This window comes from Heloderma suspectum, chromosome 4, assembly GCF_057233095.1.
Source record: "Heloderma suspectum isolate Gila_16-S chromosome 4, 16-S_ref, whole genome shotgun sequence".
Taxonomy (NCBI): domain Eukaryota; kingdom Metazoa; phylum Chordata; class Lepidosauria; order Squamata; family Helodermatidae; genus Heloderma; species Heloderma suspectum.
The window spans coordinates 295,840,083-295,862,910 of record NC_139461.1 but is presented as its reverse complement, the minus strand read 5'-3'; the positions used below and the strand labels follow the sequence as shown (position 1 = coordinate 295,862,910).

General features: G+C 45.5%; 2 protein-coding genes across 7 annotated transcripts in view; both read right to left on the bottom strand.

Moving 5' to 3' along the window:
* Positions 1-1,446, bottom strand: part of VAPB (VAMP associated protein B and C) — a 59,545-nt gene extending 58,099 nt beyond the window's left edge. Inside the window, exons 1-2 of one of the 2 annotated variants that reach the window (XM_084854263.1) lie at positions 714-1,446; positions 160-243 (exon numbers count right to left, since the gene is read on the bottom strand). In XM_084854263.1, coding sequence (XP_084710389.1) covers positions 160-243; positions 714-1,089 — 460 coding nt within the window. In that variant the 5' untranslated portion in view covers positions 1,090-1,446. The remainder of the gene's footprint in view (positions 1-159; positions 244-713) is intronic. The other variant, XM_084854264.1, reaches the window with a different exon arrangement.
* Positions 1,447-11,658: 10,212 nt separating this feature from the next.
* RAB22A (RAB22A, member RAS oncogene family) overlaps positions 11,659-22,828 on the bottom strand; it is a 42,836-nt gene continuing 31,666 nt past the window's right edge. Inside the window, exons 8-9 of one of the 5 annotated variants that reach the window (XR_014790750.1) lie at positions 14,693-16,956; positions 11,979-12,043 (exon numbers count right to left, since the gene is read on the bottom strand). Coding sequence is in view for 4 of the 5 variants with exons in the window: in XM_084854266.1 (XP_084710392.1) it covers positions 21,667-21,872 (206 nt within the window). In the remaining variant the exon portion in view is untranslated. The other 4 variants (XM_084854267.1, XM_084854268.1, XM_084854266.1 and 1 more) reach the window with 4 other exon arrangements.

Sequence of the window (22,828 nt, the reverse complement as noted above, 5' to 3'; positions counted from 1 at the left end):
TGATCAACTCACACCAGTGCTAGCTACAACACAGCTGTGACAAGGTTAAGTAACATTCGTTGTCGCAGGGTATATTTTTAAAATATTTTTTTCTTTAAAAAAATCTTTAAATCTTGAATTTTTTTAATATGCACAGCTGCGTGGAAATCGAATGTTTACCTGGGTGTAAGCCTCTCTGGCTTACTCCACCGACACGATTGTGCAACAGCGTAATCACGTTTGCTAGTTCGTTTATTTTTCCTCCTTAAAAGAAGCGACTTGTAAATTTTACAGGATAATCTCTACCATTCTGCAAATAACAGTCCAGCCTCTTACACAGCACCTTAAATGGGGGCTTCCGAGCACAGCCCCCCCCCCCCGTTAAGAATTACAGACGCCCGAAGCCTGCGCGGAGCTCCGACAAGCCAAATGCCCCCCTCCCCCCGCAACGTCACCCCACATCCCCGGTGCCATCGAAGCAAGGGGCCCTCGGCTCGTCCTGCCTCCGAAAGGTTTTGCCGGGAAAGGTTTCTTTCCCCTCCCCACCACCCGATGGAAGCAGAACAGCAACACCAAGGCCCGAAAAGGCCCGAGCAAAAGAAAGACACAAATGCAAGCGGCGGCGGCGGCGGGGGGGAGAGACACCCCCCACCCGCCTCCTTTATTCCGCGGAGAGAGCGCAGTCCGGGTTCCTTTCACATCACCAACACCCCGGGCAAGGGGAAATTGCGCACCACCAGCAGGGAGAGAAAGACGGGGCGAGGGAGCGCGCTGCCGCCTCCACGACGAAGGACATTTTGGACAGCCAGCCGGCGAGATCACCGCGGCGGCAACCCAACCCCGGCGGCCCCCGGAAAATGGCTGCCGCTGGAGCCGAACCCTTTTTGGCAAAGCGGCTGCAGCGCAGCGCGCCACTCGCCCGACGCGCCGGCTGGTTCTTTTAAAGAGGCTGAAAGGAAACGGGGGGGGGGAGAGAGAGACGGGGGGGGGGAGAGAGAGACGGGGGGGGGGAGAGCCTCGCGTGGCGGCCGCCCCCTTCCCCTCCTCGTTACCTTTGAATTTCAGCTCGTGCTGCGGTTCCAGATTCAGGACCTGCTCGGTTTTCGCCATGTTTCTCTCCTCCCGCTCCTCCTCCTCCTCCTCCGCGGCGGCTGAGGCACCAGGCAGGGTTGGGGGGGGGGGAGAGAGAGAGAGAGAGGAGCAAAAAATGGGGATGATGAAATCTGCCTGCCTGTCTGTCTGTCTGTCTCCACACACAGACACTGTGGACGCGCCCGGGGGCCGGTTTGGTCAAGCTCTTTCTTGAGAGGAGCCTCGCCGGATAAACGCGGAGGGTGGAGACGCGAGGGAGGCGGCGGCGGAGCTGGGGCGAAGGAAGGCGCGGGTGAGAGTCGGCAGTCCCCACCGGAGGCGGTTGCGCGGCCAGGGAATAAGCCGGCGCGCTCGCTCGCTCGCTCGCTCGCATACGCCGCGCACCCTCGCAAGGAGGCGGGGAGGACGATGCAGCAATGGGGGGGGGGGGAGGGAGGGACGGAAGGACACAGGGCGGGCGGGCAAAAGTGGAGCTGCAAGCTGACGTCTCCGGCCGGCACGGGAGGGGCAGCCGAACCCGCCGCTCTCCCACCCGTAAGGCGAAAGAAACCGCGCGCGTAAGACTAGGCAGGGCTTGGGGGCGCACGGAGGGCGCACGCGCCGCGCAGGGCGAAGCTGGCGCGCTCCGCAGTACGCGCGCGCAAAAGAAACATGCCCGCCGAAGAGGGAGAGGAGGGAAGGAAGAGAAAGGAGGGGTCCTGCCAGCCCGCCTGGCAGCATCACCACCATCTCGTCGCCGGCCCCTTTGGCTGGCTAGTCCGGTGGTAGGTGGGGTGCTCGCTGGGAGTTCGGGGAAGTGAAGACGGGAGGGCAGCCTCTGGTTTTTGAAACGCAAGGATTGCTAGTACTGGCTGTGGTGGGTGGCTGCCAAGAAGAGGGCCTTTTCTGCTGTGGCTCCCCAGAGGGGCTCGCCTGGCGCCTACCTTGAACTCCCTTCGGTGCCACGTGAAGACCTTTTTATTTTTCCAGGCAGTTTGATCTTCTAGTTCTGTTGTTTCAAATCTGTGGTTGTGTCTTAAATCCCTGCGTTGCTCCTCGGTTTTCTTCTGGCCGGTACTTTTGTATCGTGGTTTTAAACTTTTAAATCTTACATGGCATCTTATGCTGTATTTTGTGGTTTTAATTGCTGAGCACCACCCAGAGAGCTTCGTCTATTCGGCGGAATAGAAATGAAATAAAGGAATGAATGTTGACAGGCAGGTGGTCATTGTGGCAAAATATGCAGGTGGCTGGATGGAGCCATATTAACAAACAAACCAGCCCTAGCAGTTTATATTTCCATCAGCAGCAAGACCAAGCCACCCCATAATACCTTGCATTACAACAAGGGATGGCTCACAACAATATATTGTGGTTGGGGGGGGGGATCTATTTTCCCACCAGCTGCGGTGAGGACTGCTGCTAAGCTCAGAGGGAACAGGGAAGCCTAAGGGGTGGTGAAAGTGGTGATGAGGTCATTTGCCCTTCTAACAATAAAAAAAAAAAGCCCAGCCACTTCGAACCTGCAAGTCCTAGTTCCTCTACAACACTGACTCCTAGAGCGCCTGCCTGATTGGAAATCGACTAGCAGGTCTCAGGTGTTTGACCTTCAATTCTAAGGCCTTTTAGGATGCAATCCTATGCATATTTAGACAGAAAAAAGTCCTACATCTCCCAGCATTCCTCAGCCAGTATGGCTGGCTGGGAAATCCTAGAAGCCGTAGGACAACAAAACATGCATAGGATTGCACCCTTAGTCTCCTTCTGCAGATCTCCAAGCAAAGGAGTAACATTTCAAGACTGAACATAGATTGGGCGCACACTGGATGTTCAGTGTAAACCTACATGACCATACAGGAGTGGGCAACTTTTGGTCCTGCAACTCCTGTCAGCCCTAGCTGGCGTAGGCAATGGTGAGGGATGATGGGAGTTGCAGTCTGACGATACTGGGAAAGGCCCGAGTTGCCCACCCCTGGGCTATGATGATACCCTGTGCCTGGACTCACAGTTTAAGCTAAGAGCAGGTCCGTTCTCCAGCAGCTGCCCAGATCAGCTGGCCGGTTCCTATCGTGCCATACTGCATGGCTATCTATGACAGGCATCCCCAAAGCCTTGGGAAACTTTCTCCAGTCCCTGAGCCAAAGACAGTAGGACAGGGGCCTGACTTCACCAGTTATGGGCCCTTAGACTCCACCACCATCACCTTCCCATCTGCTAAGCTGCAGCAGCTATTTGGTGCAATGAACCTTAAGATACTACAGTAGCCTATAAAAGAGTTACTCAAAAGAAAGCAAAAAACATGCCCATCCCTGGCCAGTTTGGATGGGATGAAAAAATCCTTCTTGGGTGACCAGCAGTTCTTGAGTGACCAGCCCAAGACCTTCTTAGGTCACCTATCTGCTGGTCATCCATTATATTGGGGGCGGGCCCAGCTGAAATGGGGAGAGGACTTGAATAAAATTTAAAAAACCCACTCAAGCGTAAAGACACATTTCTGGTAGAATGTTTCCCATTATATACCTGCCTATCACCTTTGCTTCTCCAACTCTACTTCCCAACATTTATTTTATGTATCTATATACTGCTTTTCTGGGCAGGAAGCCCCTCAAGGCACCAGAGCAAATTAAAAACAAGCAATTACAAAGATAAAAGAAAAGTAATATGAAAAGCATTTGGTACCACAATAAAATAATCCTGTTTTATGACCCTACCCCCTCCCACAAAAGAAAAAAATAGAAAAGAACCAGTTACAAGGTGGAAAGTGGGAAGAAGCCCAGAATGCACTGAAATATGCTTATTGAGCCCAATATGTTTTACATATCTTCTTTAGTGATGCTCTTCAGTACAACCAACTTAAGTCTTTGGGTTCCAACTATATTGCAAAAAGACTGAGGTTGCTTCTGCCTAAGAGTGCCCCTGAAGAAGATATTTGAAATATATTGGGGTCAATAAACATACTTCTGGAAGCTTCCTCCCCTTATTTTCCTATAAGCCTGCACATTCTTCCTCATGGCCTTTATGCTTGGAACTCCCTCACCAGAACTTCTGTATGCTGGCATGCCACCTCTCTCTCCATTCAAAGCCCTCCTCAAAATCTACTCTAAGGCTGTAATCCTATACACCAGGGGTGGCAACGTGTGGCCACCCAGATGTTTTAGCCTACAACTCCCTTCAGCCCTAGTCACCATAAGCAATGGTGAGGGATCATGGGACTTGTAGGTCTAAAATCTGAAGGGCCACAAGTTGCCCACTCGGGCTATACAGCACATCTGGCAGTAAGTCCCATTGAATTAAATGGGACTTGATTCTGAGTAGAGATGCATAGGATTGCCCTGTAAGGACACTAGAGCGGGGTGAGCAACCTCAGGCCTGGGGGCCAAATCAGACCCTCCTGGGTTCCTCAGATATCCACAAACCCTTCCCCTTACCCCACAGCCTTTCTCCTAACCACTGATCATTTGGTGGTTTCATAGCTTTTGCACAGTTTTTTTCCCCATTCTAAAAGGTTGAAATGCTTCTCCTAAGGCTTTGTTACTGGCAGGAAGATCTTTAAGATATGCTGATTGTGTCCCCTGGCCCCACCCCTTTGGCCCCACCCACCACTGAAATGTGGCCCCCAAGAGCTTCTCTGAAATTGAATTCAGCCAGCTGGCTGAAAGAGGTTCCCCACCCCTGCACTAGAGAGTACGCCATATTGAACACAGTGGGCCCTACTTTCTTCTGAGCAATTATGCATAAGTTTGCACTTTATATGCGATGTCATTAGCTCATTCATCCCTTGTTACTCATTTCTTTCCCCTCTGTTCTCTTCCCATCCCTTTTATTGTCTTTCTCCACTTTCAAAAGTTCAATTGTAAGCTCCTTGGGGCAGAGGCCTGTCTTTCTTTGGTTTATTGTTGTTGTTGTTGTTGTTGTTCAGTCGTTCAGTTGTGTCCGACTCTTCGTGACCCCATGGACCATAGCACGCCAGGCCTTCCTGTCCTGCGCTCTCTCCCGGAGTGTGCTCAAGTCCATATTCATTGCATCGGTGATGCTATCTAGCCATCTCATCCTCTGCCGTCCCCTTCTCCTTTTGCCTTCAGTCTTTCCCAGCATCAGGGTCTTTTCCAGAGAGTTTTCTCTTCGCATTAGGTGGCCAAAATATTTGAGCTTCAGCTTCAGTATCTGTCCTTCCAATGAGCACTCAGGGTTGATTTCCTTTAGGATGGACTGATTTGACCTCCTTGGAAATGATAGCAACAACAATGCATCTGTCTTAAAATTGTTCACATATCCCTCCCCCCAAAACCCTTTGAAGTAATGGGTCTTGGTTGGTAGAACCCTTTGTGAACTGCAACCTTAAAGCGTAGTACATTAAATGAAATAGAACATACCATTTACAGTGAGGCACCATGCCCCTATTCTATTCAGCAGCAAAAGAATATATTTTCTTCCTTCCATCTCATGGCAGTTTTATCACACCCATTTATATTCCTGACGGTTTTGCAGAGGACTGGTTGCAAAAGCAGATTCTTAGAATGATTCGGGTTTCCTTGTGTTATGTGTTAAGCAATTGCTGTTATGGTTAATTACAGTGCCCCATCATCATTTCTTCTAATAGCCTATCCAATAGTTTGGAAGCAAAACAGGGTCACCAAAAGAAACAAGGCAGTGGTTTCTGCATTGTCAGGGGACTGCCTAGGTTCTCAGAAGTATATAAGTTTGCAAATTAAAAGAAAAAGAACCCCTAGGACAGCCTTACGGGAACCTGTGATCTTCCAGACTTACACATTTTTGGTGACAGTTGAGCCTGTAAAGCGGGGCAGGGGGTCCTAAGCAGGCATTCCCAACCTTGGGTCACCAGATGTTGTTGGACTACAGTTCCCATCATCCCCAGCCAGCATGCCACTGGGTTGGGGTGATAGAAATTTTAGTCTGGGACCCAAGGTTGGGAATGGATCTAGTCATTGGGAGTCTATCAATTTTAGTCTGTGGGTGAGAACAGTTGAGACATGAAATGGTGGGGTGACAGTTGACAAGAAAAGGAGAATGCAGGATAGCGGGGAGTGTGGGAAATGGCTTGCTCAAATCCTTGACAGCTCATAGTAAATATTTTGGGCGGGTTAGGGTGGGGCGATACATGCTGTGAGGTTAAGAAAATGCACACACACACACTGTAAATGTTAATATGCTAAAAAAAATGTGGCAGCACTGCCTAAGGTTTCCCATGCTAGCACTACAACTAATAAGGGAATCCCTTCCTTACCTCTGATCTCATCATTCCTAGCAAGGAATCCCCTTTTCATAGCTAGCACTAGCAAGGGAATTCCTTTCCTTATCTCTGATGAGAAATCAGAGATAAGGGAAGGGATTTCCTTGCTAGTATTAGCAAGAGAAATCCCAGGCTTTTTATAGCTAGCACTAGTAAGAGAAGCCCTTCCTTTTCTCTGATCAGAGATCAGGAAGGTATTCCCTTTTTTAGTTGTAGCACTAGCATGGGAAACCCCAGGCAGTGCCACTGCTGTTTTTTGGGTCGTGGCTGATGCAAGGGGGTCTAGCCACAAACACGTTTTGTAGGCGACCTGTCATCCACAAGGTACACATTTTGCATCCTTGTTATAAAGAGATGTTTCAGTAGGAGAAGAAAGGGAAAAGAACACCTTTTCTCTTTCCCATTCTCCAGAATAGTATCCCTTCTCGGTGCCTTAATATGTAGCTATAAAATGCTGAGGTTGGGGCTGGCAGCCTTCTAGGGCTTCATAGTACTGCCAGGGGATACCTCGGCAGGGGGAAGCTTTTCTTGTATTTCATTTTTAAAAAATTATTTCTTTTGTGAAATGGTGCTATTTTGCTTTAAAAGATGGAAAAGAAAAATGGAACAGAACCTGAAAGTTTCCTGAGTGCCCTCTGAAGGATACCAGTTGACACAGCTGGTACTTGGCCTTGTGGGATTCTGAGATGATTTGGGCAGTTGAAATGATGTCTCATAAAGGTCCTCACGTGTAATGAAGAGCCCATTTGGTGCCATGCTTTCCCAGAGATCTATAATCAAGGAAGCAGTTGGAGGCACAGGTAGGATGCAGATGGCAGAAAACTCAACATGAATCCAACCCAATGCAGTATCAGCTTGTTATCAAGTCTACAGCATGGTGATGATGGTGAACAAGAGGAATATTTCTTTGTAAACATCATGCCTTTGAGATACTGTTCACCAGAGCCTTTTTAGTAGTTTGGGACCTGTTACACCTTGGTCTTCAGCAGGATGTGAAGGAACCCTAGGAAGCATGCTGTGCTGTTTACTAAGCACATCACGGATAACATTGCTTGTATTTGACTTGAAGCCATGGTTTCTGCAGATCAGTCAAGGTAGGCAACTAGCGAACATGATCTAGTCATATTTTATGGTAGGGGTGGGCACCATGTGGCCCCCCATGGGGTTTTTTGTGGCCTCCACTGGGTCCCCATCTACCATCACTACCACCACCACACTGCCAGATTCCCAGCAATTCTGCTAGGAAAAAATAGTGTGATAGAAAATGTTTTAAATAAATAATACATTAATACCTTTGTGGTGTCAGGCAAAGACTTCTTTTAATTTCCAGTTTTTTTTACTATCTGAGTGATTTGATCTTTTGAGAGTTTTTTGCTATTTTTATTCTATTCAGTATTGTAGATGTTTGCTATTCTAGGCTTTAATCCTGTGGTCCCTGGGGGGTGGGGGGCATCCCAAGGGGCATTGGCTTTTTCAGATCTCTCCCTGTAGGGTCGAAGAGAGAGAGGTCTGCTCTTGGACAAGGAGACTTGACCTTGCTAGCTTCCTCCATGATGCGGAAAGATCCACAGCCAGTGCTTCTCCGATGTCAGAACTTTGACACTGGAGAGCAGAAAAAGGAGACATTCTCTGGGCATGCTGGGGGACAAGCTGGTGCTGCAATTGTGCTTTATGTAAAAAAAAAAAAATCACTACTGGAAAACAATGGGAGGACAACACAGAAAACACTGGGATGCGAAGTGCTGGCAATTTTATGTATTTATTTAGTTATTCTTTGATTTATGTCACTCCTTTCTCTACAGATGTGTATGCAAGCTGGCTTACGTGGATAAAAATAATACAATAATTGAGCAAAATATAGTAAAACAATAATAAAGCAATCCATTTTTAAAAAAAAACGCAGCAGGATAAAACACAGTCCAATTTGGTGGCCCCCAAATTGTAGAATGTCCCCACTAGAGAGGTCCGCCTGGCACCTACTTTGTTGACTTTTCGGTGCCAGACAAATACCTTTTTATTCTCCCATCTTAAACAGCTACTTGCTTTATTTTTAATGTGTGTGCAGCTGCATTTTAAGTTCATCTCTGTTTTTAGCTGTTTGGCTATTTATCTCTTTTAAATGCTGAATTTTTGTTGCTGTTTTTGAAGTAAAACTTTTAAAAAATGTGTTTTATTGTTGGGTTTTTATAATTGCTTGTGTTGTTTTTGCTTTTGTTGTGTACGTCACCCTGAGAGCTTCAGCATATAGGGTGACTCATTGAATGAATGAATGAATCAATTAATCAATCAATCAATCAATAGGTCCTGTTTTTAAATGCTTGCTAAAGCAAAGCAGTTTTCAGTTTGCCTAAAAGTGGGCAGTGAGGGAGCCAAATGCACCACTTTGTGGAGGCTGCTCCATATTCTGGGTGCCACAACTAAAAAGATCTCATCTCTTATCCCTACCAGCTGCAAATCCTTTGGCTGGGTGGTTGGAGGGTGGATACAGAAGGGCTATAGAAATAAAGAGGGAAAATCTGGGTCATGGAAGAAGGCCATTCTGAGATTCCCTCGTCCCAGGCTGTTAGGACAATGATGTTACCTGGATTCTCTGTAAAAAGTGAAAGAACAAAGGATGGCAGTTGCAGGCTGGACAGCTAGAAGCAGTGTACTAGCCACAGGACTGTAGCTCATGTCACAATTATTTACTTATCAGATTGGTACCACAGCTGTTTTTTAAAAAAAACCTTTGCGCTTATGTCAAGGCTGGTTCATTTTCCGCCCATTACAAGTTTTACTCCCCTCCTACACAATGATTTTAAAAAAAATGTTGGCCTTTGGAAATACAAACATGCTTGGTACTCCCTATATACAGGAGGTTGGCATAACAGAAAAAATTACTCAGGAAACAAAGCCCTATGAGGAGAGACTGAAAGAACTGGGCATGTTTAGCCTTGAGAAGAGAAGACTTAGGGGATATAGGATAGTGCTCTTCAAGTACTTGAAAGGTTGCCACAGAGAAAAAGGCCAGGATCTCTTCTCAATCATCCCAGAGTGCAGGACATGGAATAATGGGCTCAAGTTACAGGAAGCCAGATTCCGGCTGAACATCAGGAAAAACTTCCTGACTGTTAGAGGAATACAACAGTGGAACCAATGACCTAGGGAGGTGGTGGGCTCTCCCAGACTGGAGGCATTCAAGACGAGGCTGGACAGCCATCTGTCAGGGATGCTCTGACTTGGATTCCTGCATTGAGCAGGGGGTTGGACTTGACGGTCTTATAGGCCCCTTCCAACCCTACTATTCTATGATTCTATGTAAGTTGAGGGCAGAGCCTTTTGCCACACCACCATCAGGACTAGTAGCCATTGATAGATAACAAAATGCTATGGGTCACTTCACATGCTACGTTTTATATGTCCGTCTAGAATGTTTTAAATACATACCTAGACTGTAAAGTAAATGTAAAAAGTGTGAATGCAATAAACATATTTTCAACCACATGGATCACCCAGATAATCCATGAAGAAGGCATGTTTGTCTGCAGCTCCCTGCGGAGCATAGATCTGGGGATAAACCTAGGTTTGCCTCTGCTCTGCATAACGTGTGGAGTAGCTCCAAGAATTCTAAGGGAGGTGTGGTTGTGTGGTGAGAGTGTTAATTTCAGATACAGCAATTATTTATTCCTCTGTTGACCAGGTTTGACTAGGGTACCATGCTGTACCTGGAGCTGAACTTGAAGGTGCTCCATAGTCGTACAACTTCCATCCCAAGAAGGTTCACCATGCGTATCAGTTTTGCAAAAGCATAATGCAATCTTTGTTTTGCCTGTCTTTTGGTGGAGTGAGCCAAAAAGGAGAAGGGAGAGTTCGCGTGGCATTTGACATTTTTATACTATCGTCCCGTATTACCTGGCCTCAGTTCCTGGAACAGCGTCATTTAAAAAACTGGTGGGTGACATGCAGGGCCATGTGTGCCGTCCTGGCTTGTAGGGTGGCCCCGGCTGGTGCTGCTGTGCTGCTGAAATTTGACTATGCCAGCAAAAATATCTGAAAAGGGACCATTTTAGCTTGAAAATTTGTTTTTAGCCTCTGTTGTGGCACGCTGCTGAAATTCAGCAGCAAACCACCAGTTGTTTTGCCAGTAGAGTGATAACAGCATGAGTGTGACCCGTAGGGGGGAGTGTCCAGGGGGTAGGAAATGGACCCCCAGACCCACAAACATTGCCCACCCCTGCTTTAATCATTCAAACTAGCAATGCTTTAAGACCTAGGGAGTATACGTAGGGATTGATACAGGAGCATCTGATTCCATCTCAGTTGATCAAGAGCCATTACCTGAACCTGATGAACAGAGGTTGCATAGCTGCTGTGGTCAGCGGATTTTGCCCCCTTCTGTCTCCTCCCCCTATAACTGTTGTAAAATGGGATTTCCCCCCTCTAGTTCTTTAAGCCACAACAGTGGTGTTCTACAACAATGAAAATGTATCGCTTTATGATGACGCAAGTAGACAACCCTCTTATTGAAAGCGCTGGATCATACGAACAGGACAGCTTTTTGAGCAATAAAGCAGTTTGAAAGAATGCTCAATGGCTCCTTGCGGAGCAGATAGCAGCTTAATGAAATTGTTAATGGGAAATATTTCTACCAGCTTCACTTTGGTTTGGCTGTCATCCCTGAAGACATGCCTAAGATTTGCTGGGCCAGCAACATGTGCCCAAGAAGGAGGTGTAATGCACTAAATAATGCACTGCCGCAGTATTTCGAGCAACCTGATGGTTTGTGAGTGTTGCAAACAGGTTTACCATAGTTTTTTTTAATGGTCTGTCTTGCTAATACTTCATTCTGCATATGCAATATCACATAATTAATTAATGTATTTAGATACCACTTTTCCAGGCAGAAAGCCCTCTCAAGGTTCACAAAATTAAAAACAAACAATTACAAAGATAAAATACCAATAATATATGTAAAAAATTACCCTTCAGTACCAGCAATAAAAAGCAGCAACAATTTAAACTGGCATCAGTCAGTTAATTAAACTAATAAACCAGCATCAGTTAAAAGCAAATTCAATTAACTGAGTCTTAGGGCCTCATTTAAGAGCATTCAGTAAGGGGAACCAAATGTCCCAAGGGAGTCAGCTCCACAAAGATAGGGCCACCACCAAAAAGGCCATGTCTCTCATATCTGCTGACCTGATGGAACTTACCAGCCGGCATGTGAACAGGCCTCCACGGATGATCATAAGGCCTGGCAGGTTCATATAGGTGTGGGTGGTCCTTCAAATTACTTGACTTCAAGCTGTTTTAACAACAGTAGTTTGAACTGAGCCCAGAAATGCACTGACAACCAGTGTAGCCAATACAGAATTGGTGTTATATGCACCAATTGCCTGCCCCAAGAAAGCAAGCAGGCAACTGCGTTGCTGAAGCTTCCAAACTGTCCTCAAAGGCAGTGCCACATAGAGTGCATTACAGCAGTCCAATCTAGATGTAACCAGGGCACGAATAACTGTGACAAGGTCTGCCCTCTCTAGATAGGAGCACAGCTGGTGAATCAGCCAAAGCTGGTAACAGGCCCCCTTGGCTCCATGTACTGCCATAAGGAGCACTGGGCCCAGGAGAACCCCCAGGCTGTGTACCTGCTCCTTCAGGGGGTGTGCAACCATGTCCAGTTGACATCTCCATCCGGATCAGAAGGTTTCCCACCTAGAGCATCACGATCGTATCTGGTGTCTTCCACAGACTTCCACAGCCTCCCTAGAATTTGAAGGTGAAGATGAGAGGTAAAGTTGTGTGTCATGCATGTATACTAGAACCCGGGGTCATCCTATGAAGCTGATTCGTGGGAGATTCAGGACAGATAAAAGGAAGTACTTCTTCACACAGCGCATAGTTAAACTATGGCATTTGCTACCACAGGATGTAGTGATGGCCGCCAATTTGGTTTGCTTTAAATGGAGGTTGGACAAATTCCTGGAGGAAAAGGCTATCAACGGCAACTAGTCTGACGGCTATGTGCTGTCTCCAGTGCCAGAGGCAGTGAGCTTATGTGCACCAGTTGCTGGGGAACGTGGGTGGGAGGGTGCTGTTGTGCTCATGCCCTGCTTGTGGGTTCCTGGTCAACAGCTGGTTGGCTACTGTGTGAACAGAATGCTGGACTAGATGGACCCTTGGTCGGATCCAGCAGGGCTCTTCTTATGTTCGTATGTTCTTATGATGATGCTTTAGCCCAAGCCTCTAAGTGACTCCTCTCAGTGGGCTTCATATAGATCAGAGGGTGCAGAACATCAGGCCTGGGGGCCAAATATAGCCCTTCTGGGGTCCCAATCCAGCCCTTGGGGTTCCCTAGATGGCCACACCGCCTTCCCTTGGTCCCACTCCCTTTCCCCAGACCACCAATCATTTGGTGGTCTCCCAGCTTCTGTGCAGCTTTTTCCCCATTCTAAAAGGTCGAAATACCTCTCCTAAGGCTGAGTTACTGACTGTAAGAGCGTTAAGCTGCAACGTGCTGGTATTATTGGCCTTTGCCCTGCCCCTTTTGCTTTTGGCCCCACCCACTACTGGAATTAAATATCCCCCAGCTTCTCTGAAATGGAATTCAGCCCTCAGGCTGAAAAAGGTTCAAGACCGCTGATAGAGATGTTAAAAACCATGTGAGACAAAATGGAACCCTGAGACACCCAAAAGCCAATGGCCATGGGATGGAACAGGTATCCCCCAGCACTACCTTCTGGGTTTGACCCTCCAAAAGTTACGGGCACCACTGTAACACTATGCCATCCAGTTCTACCTCAGCTAGGTCATCCATAAGGATATTATGGTTGTTATATAGAAGGCTCCTGACAGATCTAGGAGAACTAACAGGGTTGCACTCCCCCACTGTCTGTTCCCTGGTGTATATCATCCACCAGTTTGACCAAGGCTGTTTCTGTCCTAAAATTAGGCCAGAAACCAGATTAGAATGGATACAAATAATCAGTATCATAAGAACATAAGAGGAGTAATGCTGGATCAGACCAAGGGTCCAGCTAGTTCAGCATTCTGTTCATACAGTGGCTGCCCGGCTGCCCACGGGAAAACCACAGGCAGAACATGAGTGCAGGAGCAGGAACTGCAGCTGGCCACAGCAGCGAGGGAAAACACAACTTTCCAGCCTAATGCTAGCAAGCATTACTGAGTGTGTTCAGTGGAGCAACTGCAGCCATGTTCTCTTTCTTGTCCACACTGGTAGGAATCAGATCCCACAAGCTTCCTGGCCAGAGTCATTCTAGTACCAGAAGCAGGCCATTGTCTCCACCACCCCCAGGCCAGGCTGCAAGGATGGGCAGGTCACCCATCAGGGCAGCTACGCCAGTTTGTGCCACAAACCTAATTGAAATGGATCCACCCATGTTCCCCAGCTACTGATGTACAAAGGCATACTGCCTCTGGTGCTGGAGGTAGCATAGGGCCATCAGTAGCCATTGATGGCCCTCTCCTCCAGGAATTTGTCCATTCCCCTTTTAAAGCCATCCAAATTGGTGGCGATCACTACATTTTGTAGAAGTGAATTCCGTAGTTTAACTATGTGCTGTGTGAAGAAGGACTGCTTTTTATCTGTCCTGCATCTCCCACCAATCAGCTTCATGGGATGACCTGGGTGCTAGTATTATGGAGAGGGAGGATAATGTCTCCTCATCCACATTCTCCATACCATGCATAATTTTGTACATCTCTATCGTGTATCCCCTCACTCACCTTTTCTCTATGATAAACAATTGCACATGTTGTAACCTTTCCTCATAGGGGATTTGCTCCAGCCCCTTGATTATCTAAGACCACCTGGAGTTGAGATGCCATCACCTTTCCCAAACTCAAGATTGAAACATGAGATACTAGATCAGAGGATCTAGATATGATTTCTTTAATAGGGGTATAATCATTGTCTCTTTATCAGGGCAGCTGGAACTATATCCTCCCTCAGGGAAGCATTAACTACTTCTGAGGTCCTGATACTGGGCAGTATCCAATCCTGGCAGTCCGCCACTGCTAAACACATTGCGTTAGCATAGGGGCAGGCAACCAGAATAGTGCAGGGGCAGATGACCTTCCACCCAGCCCTCTGTGGGCTGAATGACATCAGGGATCATAACTACACCGCACCCCTTCTCTAAGGCTTCTGTGATAGTTATAATGCTTAGCATTGTAAGTATACCTCATATACTTACGTAGTTTTAACAGTCATTCCATCTGCCCAAGGAACTTTGGGAATTGTAGTTCTTGGAGGTGGACTAAGGAATGCTTAACTGAATCAGTATTCTCACTGATCTACAGTTTCCATGATTCTTTGAGGGAAGGCAGGCCTATTAAACAGGTATACATTTGTAGTGTAGCTATAACCAAGGAAGACTGTATAAGTCTGTATACCTAAACAGTGATGAGTATACTCTTTCTACTTCAACTGCTGTTGTCCACTTTTACTTTTGTTTTTACACTCAGGTCTTCCCACTTTACTGTTCTCACTTGCACAAACAGTGTTGTTGATCTGGCCTTTGCAGCTCCTACTCAAATTCCAGAAGAGTTGCCATGTTAGAGTGTGGTAGCAAATGAATGCTTCTGTGACAAGACAAATATTGTTATCGGTTGTACCAATCTCCACCAGCCTCAATTTCACCATTGATTTTAGCAGGAAGTCGCACTGCATCTAAATGGTTGTGGTACCACAAATCCACTCTCCTTGAAGAAAGTGGTCGATTAATGCCTTGAGCTCACTTATATTGATATTCTTGTCCATATTGTATCATTCTATTACTAATCCTTATCAATGACTGCCTGTGGTAGCAAAGCTTATAGACTCTTAGGTCTTCAAATACAGGGCTCAATTAAAAAAAAAAACTCTGCCTGGGAGGTTTATACACTTTTGTGTCTCTACTGCAGCCTGGAGATGGCCTCTAAATCAAATGTGAAATATTCTTTATGAATAGTGACAGTCACCAAACTGTTTTGTTTCTCATAGCTATATCAAAATAACAGTAATTATAAGTAATATTTTTATTCTGCCTTTATGCCAGAGCCACCAAGGCAGTGTACAACAGACAAAAACCATAAAAACAATATCATAAAAATTAAAATCAGTAGGATGGATACTGAGATAGACAGATAAATCCCTCTTCTGCCAAATCCCAGCTATTTGAGAGCTGGGTGCATTTATAAGTTTGTCAAGGGAACACACCATCTTGAGAGGTCTAGTCAGGGATTGGGTGAGGCCCTGAGTTACATATAGTATCCTATATATTAGTCATATACACCATCATGGCTCAAACAGAAGTTCTGATCTCTATGCTATTGACTGTAAACTGGGGCTAGCTAAAGAATAGCATTCTATACTTCAGGGGTGTTGAACCTTACTCTCCAGGGCTCCCTAAATGGCCCCAAGCATTTGGTGGTTTCCCAGGATTTTTAACCATTCTGAAAGGTTGAAATGCTTCTCCTTAAGCCTAGTTTCTGGCAGTAAGAGCTTTAAGCTAAAATATGCTGGCGTTACTGGCATTTTGGCTTGCCCCCCTTGCCTTTGGCCATACCTCTGTTTGCCTGGGGGCCCACCCACCACTGTAATGTGACCCCCGAGATTTTCTCTGAAATTGAATTTGGCCCTTGGGCTGAAAGAGGTTTGACACCCCTGCTATATATCAGCTTAACTCTGTGTCTGTCCAGGTTAAGTTTAGGGGTTAGGTCCCAAGTGAACAGGATCCGGGTTCCAGGGGGAGCCAGCTGGCAGGCAAATGGGACCAAAGATAAATAGCATGGTTTGATGCAGGTACAGCTTTAGAATCCTAAATCCTACAATCCTAAACAAGTGGCAAGCAAAGATCAGGTAATGCTGCAGACCTCCTGACTTGGACAGTTTCCAAAATCAGCAGCTGAAGTTCAGAAAGAGCATATGCTTGTAGAATAATCCAGGAGGCAACCAGGAGGACAAAATCCAAAAGGGAACAGGAGCTTAGCCAGGTTGGGTCCTCTCCAGTGAAACAAGAAGTTTGCAGTGTGAGGCTGGACCTTTATAAGGCCTAATGGAGCCAGATTGGTCTTTCAGGCCAGCTGGCTTAGTCAACTTGTACTGCAGTCCCGTACTGTAAAACAATTCTTGAAGAGCACATTTCAGCCTGCAAGGCCTAGAGCAGAAATGTCTTATTGGTGCAGGAGATAGTTCCCAGACTCTGGCTGATGTGAACCCCAGTATGTATGTGTGTGTATCTGTCTGTTGGTCAGTCTGTTTAATCTTTTGTGTCTTCATCTCCATCATCTCTAGAATCAGAACTATGTGCTGTTAGGATAAAGCTAAAATTGCTTACTATGTATTTTCTGAAATGCCTCAGACTGTTATATTTTCCTTAATAAGCATCTCTTTAAGACATGGAACTGTGTGTGCGCAATATATTCTGTCTGGTACTATAAATGGTGCTATATCAGTGGTGAAGGCACCCAGAAGAAAACGGAGTAGGCCGTAGGCCTTTAAAAGTAAGTAAATCACAGCATGAATCCAGCAAGTTGAAATGCTTGGCCATAAAGACTGCATCTGTTGGCATCAGCCATAAAGCATCATATTCTACAGACTGACACCCAGTGTGAATCACAGACAACTTTATACTGGTTCATCTGACTTCTGACTGAAAGGGTAAAGCACTGCATACCTGTAAACAAAAAAAGTGCAGACATTGGATTAAGTTGATGCGTCAAAATCTATTCTTGTCTAGAGAATGCAATGTCCTTAAATTACTGTGGAGATTTACTTCTACAAAGGTTTATTTTAAACATTTTTGGGGCTATATTTATACAGCTGCCCCATAATACATGTTCTCTGGGCAGCTCACAAAACAAATACACCATTGAACTACAACATAAAGCAAAACTATTAAAACTAAAGCACAATTGAAACATAGGTTTTAAGTTGAGCAACCCAGATCAAGAGATGTAGGCTATTTAAAAGGCCTGGGTGAATAAAAAGGTCTTCATAAAGAAGATGGTGCCAGGCAAACCTCTCTGGCAGGCAGGATAATCCATTAGGCACAATAGGTACAGTGCCTAGGGTCTACGAAACTTCCAAGGGCCTGTGAAAATGTTTTGAGTCTACGAAAAGATTCAATTCAATTAAAGCAAATTATTGTTTGATTTAGTGGTTTACTCATACAGGTATAATGTGTCTTAAGTAAATATAGATTAAACATTAACTTTGTAGCTCTTTTTGTTAGCAAGGTAACTAACTCAAGGTAACAACCCATTCCGCCCCTCTGTATAGATCTATAATTATGGGACCTATATGATGTCCTACAATCATAGATCCGGACCCGATGGTACTAGACAACTACCACCCAGTCGCAAGTACCCCTTCTTAGGGAAGGTACTTGAGAGGGTTGTGGCAGAACAGCTACAGGCACTCTTGGAGGATACTGATTATCTCCAAGATAATCTTCCATTCCAGTCTGGGTTTCGTTCTGGTTACAGAACTGAATCAGCCTTGGTCACCCTGATAGATGAGTGAGGGACAGTGGGAGTGCAACCCTGTTAATTTCGCTTGACCTCTCATCAGCTTAGATAGCATGGACCATGGTATTCTCCTGGATCGACTCCGTGGGATGGGCATTGGAGGCAGTTTGTTACAGTGGCTTCAGTTCTACCATGGGGCTGATTTCAGAGAGTAACATTTGGTGATTATTCCGTGGTCCCTTGGCAATTGAACTACAGGGTTCCTCAGGGTACCATCTTGTCCCCAATGTTGTTTAACATCTATGTGAAGCTGCTGGGAGAGGTCATTAGAGGATTTGGAGCCAAATGACATCAGTATGCTGATGACACACAGCTCTGTCTTCCTGTGACATCTGAATCAGGTGAGGTGTGCAAGTCCTGGATCAGTGCCTAGACTCAGTAATGGGCTGGATGAGGGCCAATAAACTGAAGCTGAATCCTGGCAAGATGGAAACCCTGTGGGTGAGTGGTTCCTGAGTCCAGGAGACAGGCACATTGCCTGGTTTGGATGGGGTTGCACTCCCCTTGAAATAACAGGTTCATAATCTGGGGGTACTCCTAGATCCATCACTGTCACTGGAGGCTCAAGTGGCCGTGGCAGTTTGGAGTGCCTTTTACGAGCTTTGCTGGTTCTCCAGCTACAGCCTCTCCTGGACAGGGATAGCTTGGCCACAGTGGTGCAGGGATTAGTAACCTCAAGACTGGATTACTACAATGTGCTCTATGTGGGGCTGCCCTTAAGGCTGCTCTGGAAGTTGGAGCTAGCACAGAATGCAGCAGCTTGGCTATCGGGATCTGCCCCTTTTCAGCATGCAACTCCTTTGCTGAGGGAACCACAATGGCTGCCTATTCACTACTGGGCCAGGTTTAGGGTTCTAGTACTAGTGTACAAAGCCCTAAACAACTTGCGACCAGGATACCTGAGACAGCAGCTACTCCCTTACTAACCTGCGCGGCCACTGAGGTCATCAGAGGACATGCTCCTGGTGGTTCCACATGGATCCGTGGCCTGATTGGAGTGTACCAGAAGGACAGCCTTCAGTGTGGTGGCCGCCTTCCTGTGGAATTCCCTGCCTTTGGAGGTCAGGCAGGCACCAACGTTGTGTTGCTTCTGGCACCTCCTGAAAACGTTACCTCAGGAAGATTTGAGTGACCAGCTGTGGTTTTATCAGAACTCTGTTTCTTTTAAAAATAGTAATTGCTTTAACATGGCTTTTAAAAATTCTTTTATCCTATCTGCTGTTCAGTACTCTGAAATCTTTGGATGTGGAGCAGTATACAAATACTGTAAATAAGTAAATAAATTGATCTGTACATCTATCTTGGAGGCCTACAATTATGAGAGTGCCCAGGGCCTATATAGACTTTAATCTGGCCTTGCATTCTGGGAAGGCTTTTCCGGTACCAGGCTGCCTCTACCAAAAAGACCCACTCCCTAGTGGGTACCCACCTTACTTCAATGGGGAGGGCCTCTGACAAAGATCTTGTTTGGGTAGGTACATATGAGAGAAGGTAGTCTTTCACATAACCTAGTCCCAATAGTTAGTAATATTGCAGCCCTATTCTGGAACAACTGCAGTTTCCAAACTGTTTTTAAAGACAGCCCTGCATACCGTGCATTACGAAAGTCTAAACAGGAGGTTAGCAGAGTGAGGGTAACTGTGGCCAAACTACCCCATCCAGGCAAGGTCACAGCTAGCATTATCAGCTGAAGCTGATGAAAGATGGTTTGAGCCACAGAGGTCATTTGAGCCGCTGACAACAATGCTGGATCAATAAGCAGCCATACCTCAAACCTGATCCTTCAGGGTTGGGCAACCTTTCTCTCCCTGCCCCCAGGGCCACATGCTAGCGGGCAGGGTCAGCAGCCCCCTTACACCTCTAACACTTACATATTCCCCCCCCACACACACACACTTCATGCTCTCTTACACACTCACATGGGATGGGATTGCCCCAGCACTTCTAATGCAGCCAAAGTAATAAAGCAATTTTTTTTTTTTTTACAAATAAGTAGTCTTGTTTAGTTTTATGGCTCACTGCATCCTAAAGGGCAAGTAAGAAAAGGGTATAAACAGGCCTAGCACAAGGTCTCTCTCCACCTGAGGCAAGAGAAAAGATGTGCTGCCACCCCTACCCTCTTTGCCACCGTTGCGTCAGCTCTATGGAAATCCAAGTGGCCAAGGGGGCAGTCATAGGAGATCAGGCAAGCTCTTGCATAAGCTTTGTGGCAACTTCTTCCAGCCGAGGACAATGAAGGAAGGAGAGGGCAGGTGGATGCTCTAGAGAGCCCTGCTGCCTGCTGTCTCACTGTGGCAAATGCCATGGCGAGAGGGCAGCTGTCAGGGCTCTCGAGAGCTGCAGCAGTGGGCCCTCTGGGGGAAGCACGGCAGTACAATTAACTGCTCCATCACCTGATGCAGGCACTTCACCCTGCTTCTTGGGTGGGCTGGCCCTGGGCATAATACTCAACATTTCATCAAATTAAATTACTCTCCAAAATCCCCACCCTTAATCCTAATAATCAACAACCAGTCCAAACAGGTAGGTCTTGCTGAGACTTGGATTTTCATACACATCCAGACTTAAAATCTTTGATTTCTAGGCCTAGCAATTTTAAATTGATTTTAATTTTAGAGCAGCCTTCCCAACCTGGTCCCTCCAGATGTTTTAGCCTGTAATTCCCATCATCTCTGCCCAGTGGACATGCTGATTGGGGCTGATGGGAGTTTAGTCCAAAGCATTTAGAGGGGATCAGATAGGGGAAGGCTGGTATAGATTTAACATGGAGCATAGTCTTCTGAATGGTAGAATATGTGGTTTAATCATTGGTATGAATTCTGAAAACAATGTTAATGCAATACAGAAAGCAGAAGAATAATTTTAAATATGAAATGTAATGCTAGTTCATGTAGCTTTTAAATTCAGTTTACATACAAAGAAAATGCAAAGTTCCATGAAAGCATCAGTTGTAAAAATGGAAACTATTTCTGAATGTCTGAAGAACTATGGAACACAGTGAAACCAAAGTAGCATGTGTTACAGAGCATTTTTATTAAATCATTTACACCTTTAGTTTGCACAATACACCCAGCTTGTGAGTTAGCATGTTGTTATGCTGTAAGAGTACATTTGTTTAAGCTCACACAAGGCTGTTTAATGTGTTAATCAAAGAGTCCTTAACAAAATTATAAGTACAAAAAACAAATGACAAAAAATCCTACAAATGTCATGAGATTAAGAGTTTAGGAATCCCCCACCCAACCCACAACGTCAGCCTTTACAAACTAACAATACAGATACACTCTTCACATCATCTTAGGACCAGCCCAAGAACATTTTAAAAAATCAAGTCTTCGGACTTTCATACGTTTGGAAAATCATGGTTAATGTTTTACCAGTTCTTTATCAGTCCACTTTTCATGCAAAGGAAGAATGGGTACAATTTTTTGCAACATTACCTATGCAAACCTCACTGAAATGAATCTGGACTTTAGCACACCAAAATTCAGTTTCCAACAGCTCCTGTGTGGAGCTCTGTTCATGTACAGTGCCCATCTTTGCAGACATTTACTCCCAGATGAGGATCTCTTAACTCTGCTTCTGTTATTTGTAGGAGACAACCCCAGGAACTCAGGATCCTTCAACAATTCAGGAGTGTTAGAAACGTTTCCTGCAGCAATGACTTTTGCTTTTGTTCTAATGGTACAGCAAGACAGTTACAATGCACTTAATTTCTGCACAGCTGAAACCAAAAAGTTAACTTAAAATAGGAGTTATAGTAGACTTGATGAGTAATCTGCTGTACCTGAAGCATCCCTGCCAATACCACCTTCTCAGGAACACCTCCAAATATTACATTTCTACAGGCTCACCTTTTATTGCTGAAGTAATCTTATAGTTTGGAAGGATATCTTAAACCACGGGTTTGCAATAGAAGATAGTGACAGAAACGCTGACAGCCTCGCTATGGCATGTTGGACTTGCACTCCTGCTTGCTTCTCCTGCAGTGTGCTGCTATCTGTACCCCAGCTCAGCAAACTAGATGCAAAAGTCCTCACAAGGCATGGGGCCTGTATACATGCTGTAGTGTACATAAGAATGGCAGTGTCATTTTATTTGATGTTCACTACAAGCCTGAAATTTCACTCTGAAGTGCTGTTGCCCACACACTCTATTCCTTATTTTATACTTGTCTTTTCCATATACTTGTCTTTGTGGAACTTCATTTTGATACTGTCTGCCAAAGTCTTCAGTAGGGAGGTCATTTTGAAGTTTTGGTTTTAACTTATATGAAGTGAGTAATTCCTCTCCTTTTTGTATCACACATTAATTTGATGAATGAACCATCTGTTCCTTCATGTTATTAGTGAAGATTCTGAAAGGCATCAGATCCCTTCACTCCTGAATATCTCTTTCCAACCCAGTACCAATCCATTTGTTAGTAGGACTTCCCAACTGGAATCCAATCCAGTTTCATGACAGTTCTTACATGTGTAGCAAGACTGTTTTATACCCCTAGTCATAAGCTTACATGTTTTATTATGAAGTCAACACATTGTGGAATTTCTCCAGCTTTATGGGGCAGAACGGGCAAATTATGAGATTTTTTGGGGGGGGGGAGAAGCCAGGATTCTGAACATTAAGTTTAAAGGCCTGTTTTTCGATGTATTTAAGATTAATTTGCAAACAACAACAGCAGCATATTTTAACGTTATTTACTGTGGTTATTTTTTATGCCTTACAACTATAGCAATGTTAGCAGCACAGATGTTCTTGGCATTCCTGTTTAGCACAGAAAACCACTTACAGCACAATCCTATACAATTCTATTCAGAAGGCTTGCTCCCAGTAAAGGGCATAGGATTGCAGCCTTAATTGTTTTTAATAGTCACTCAGTGTGTAGAACCACTGAGCTGGCCGGTGATCTAACAGGTAATCACATGTGGTCTGAAACACACAGTTGAGAGTGAGGAGGAAACATGCAATTGACTCCCTTATTCTTCCCATAGAGCAGACCTGGAGCCAATTTAGTCAAAA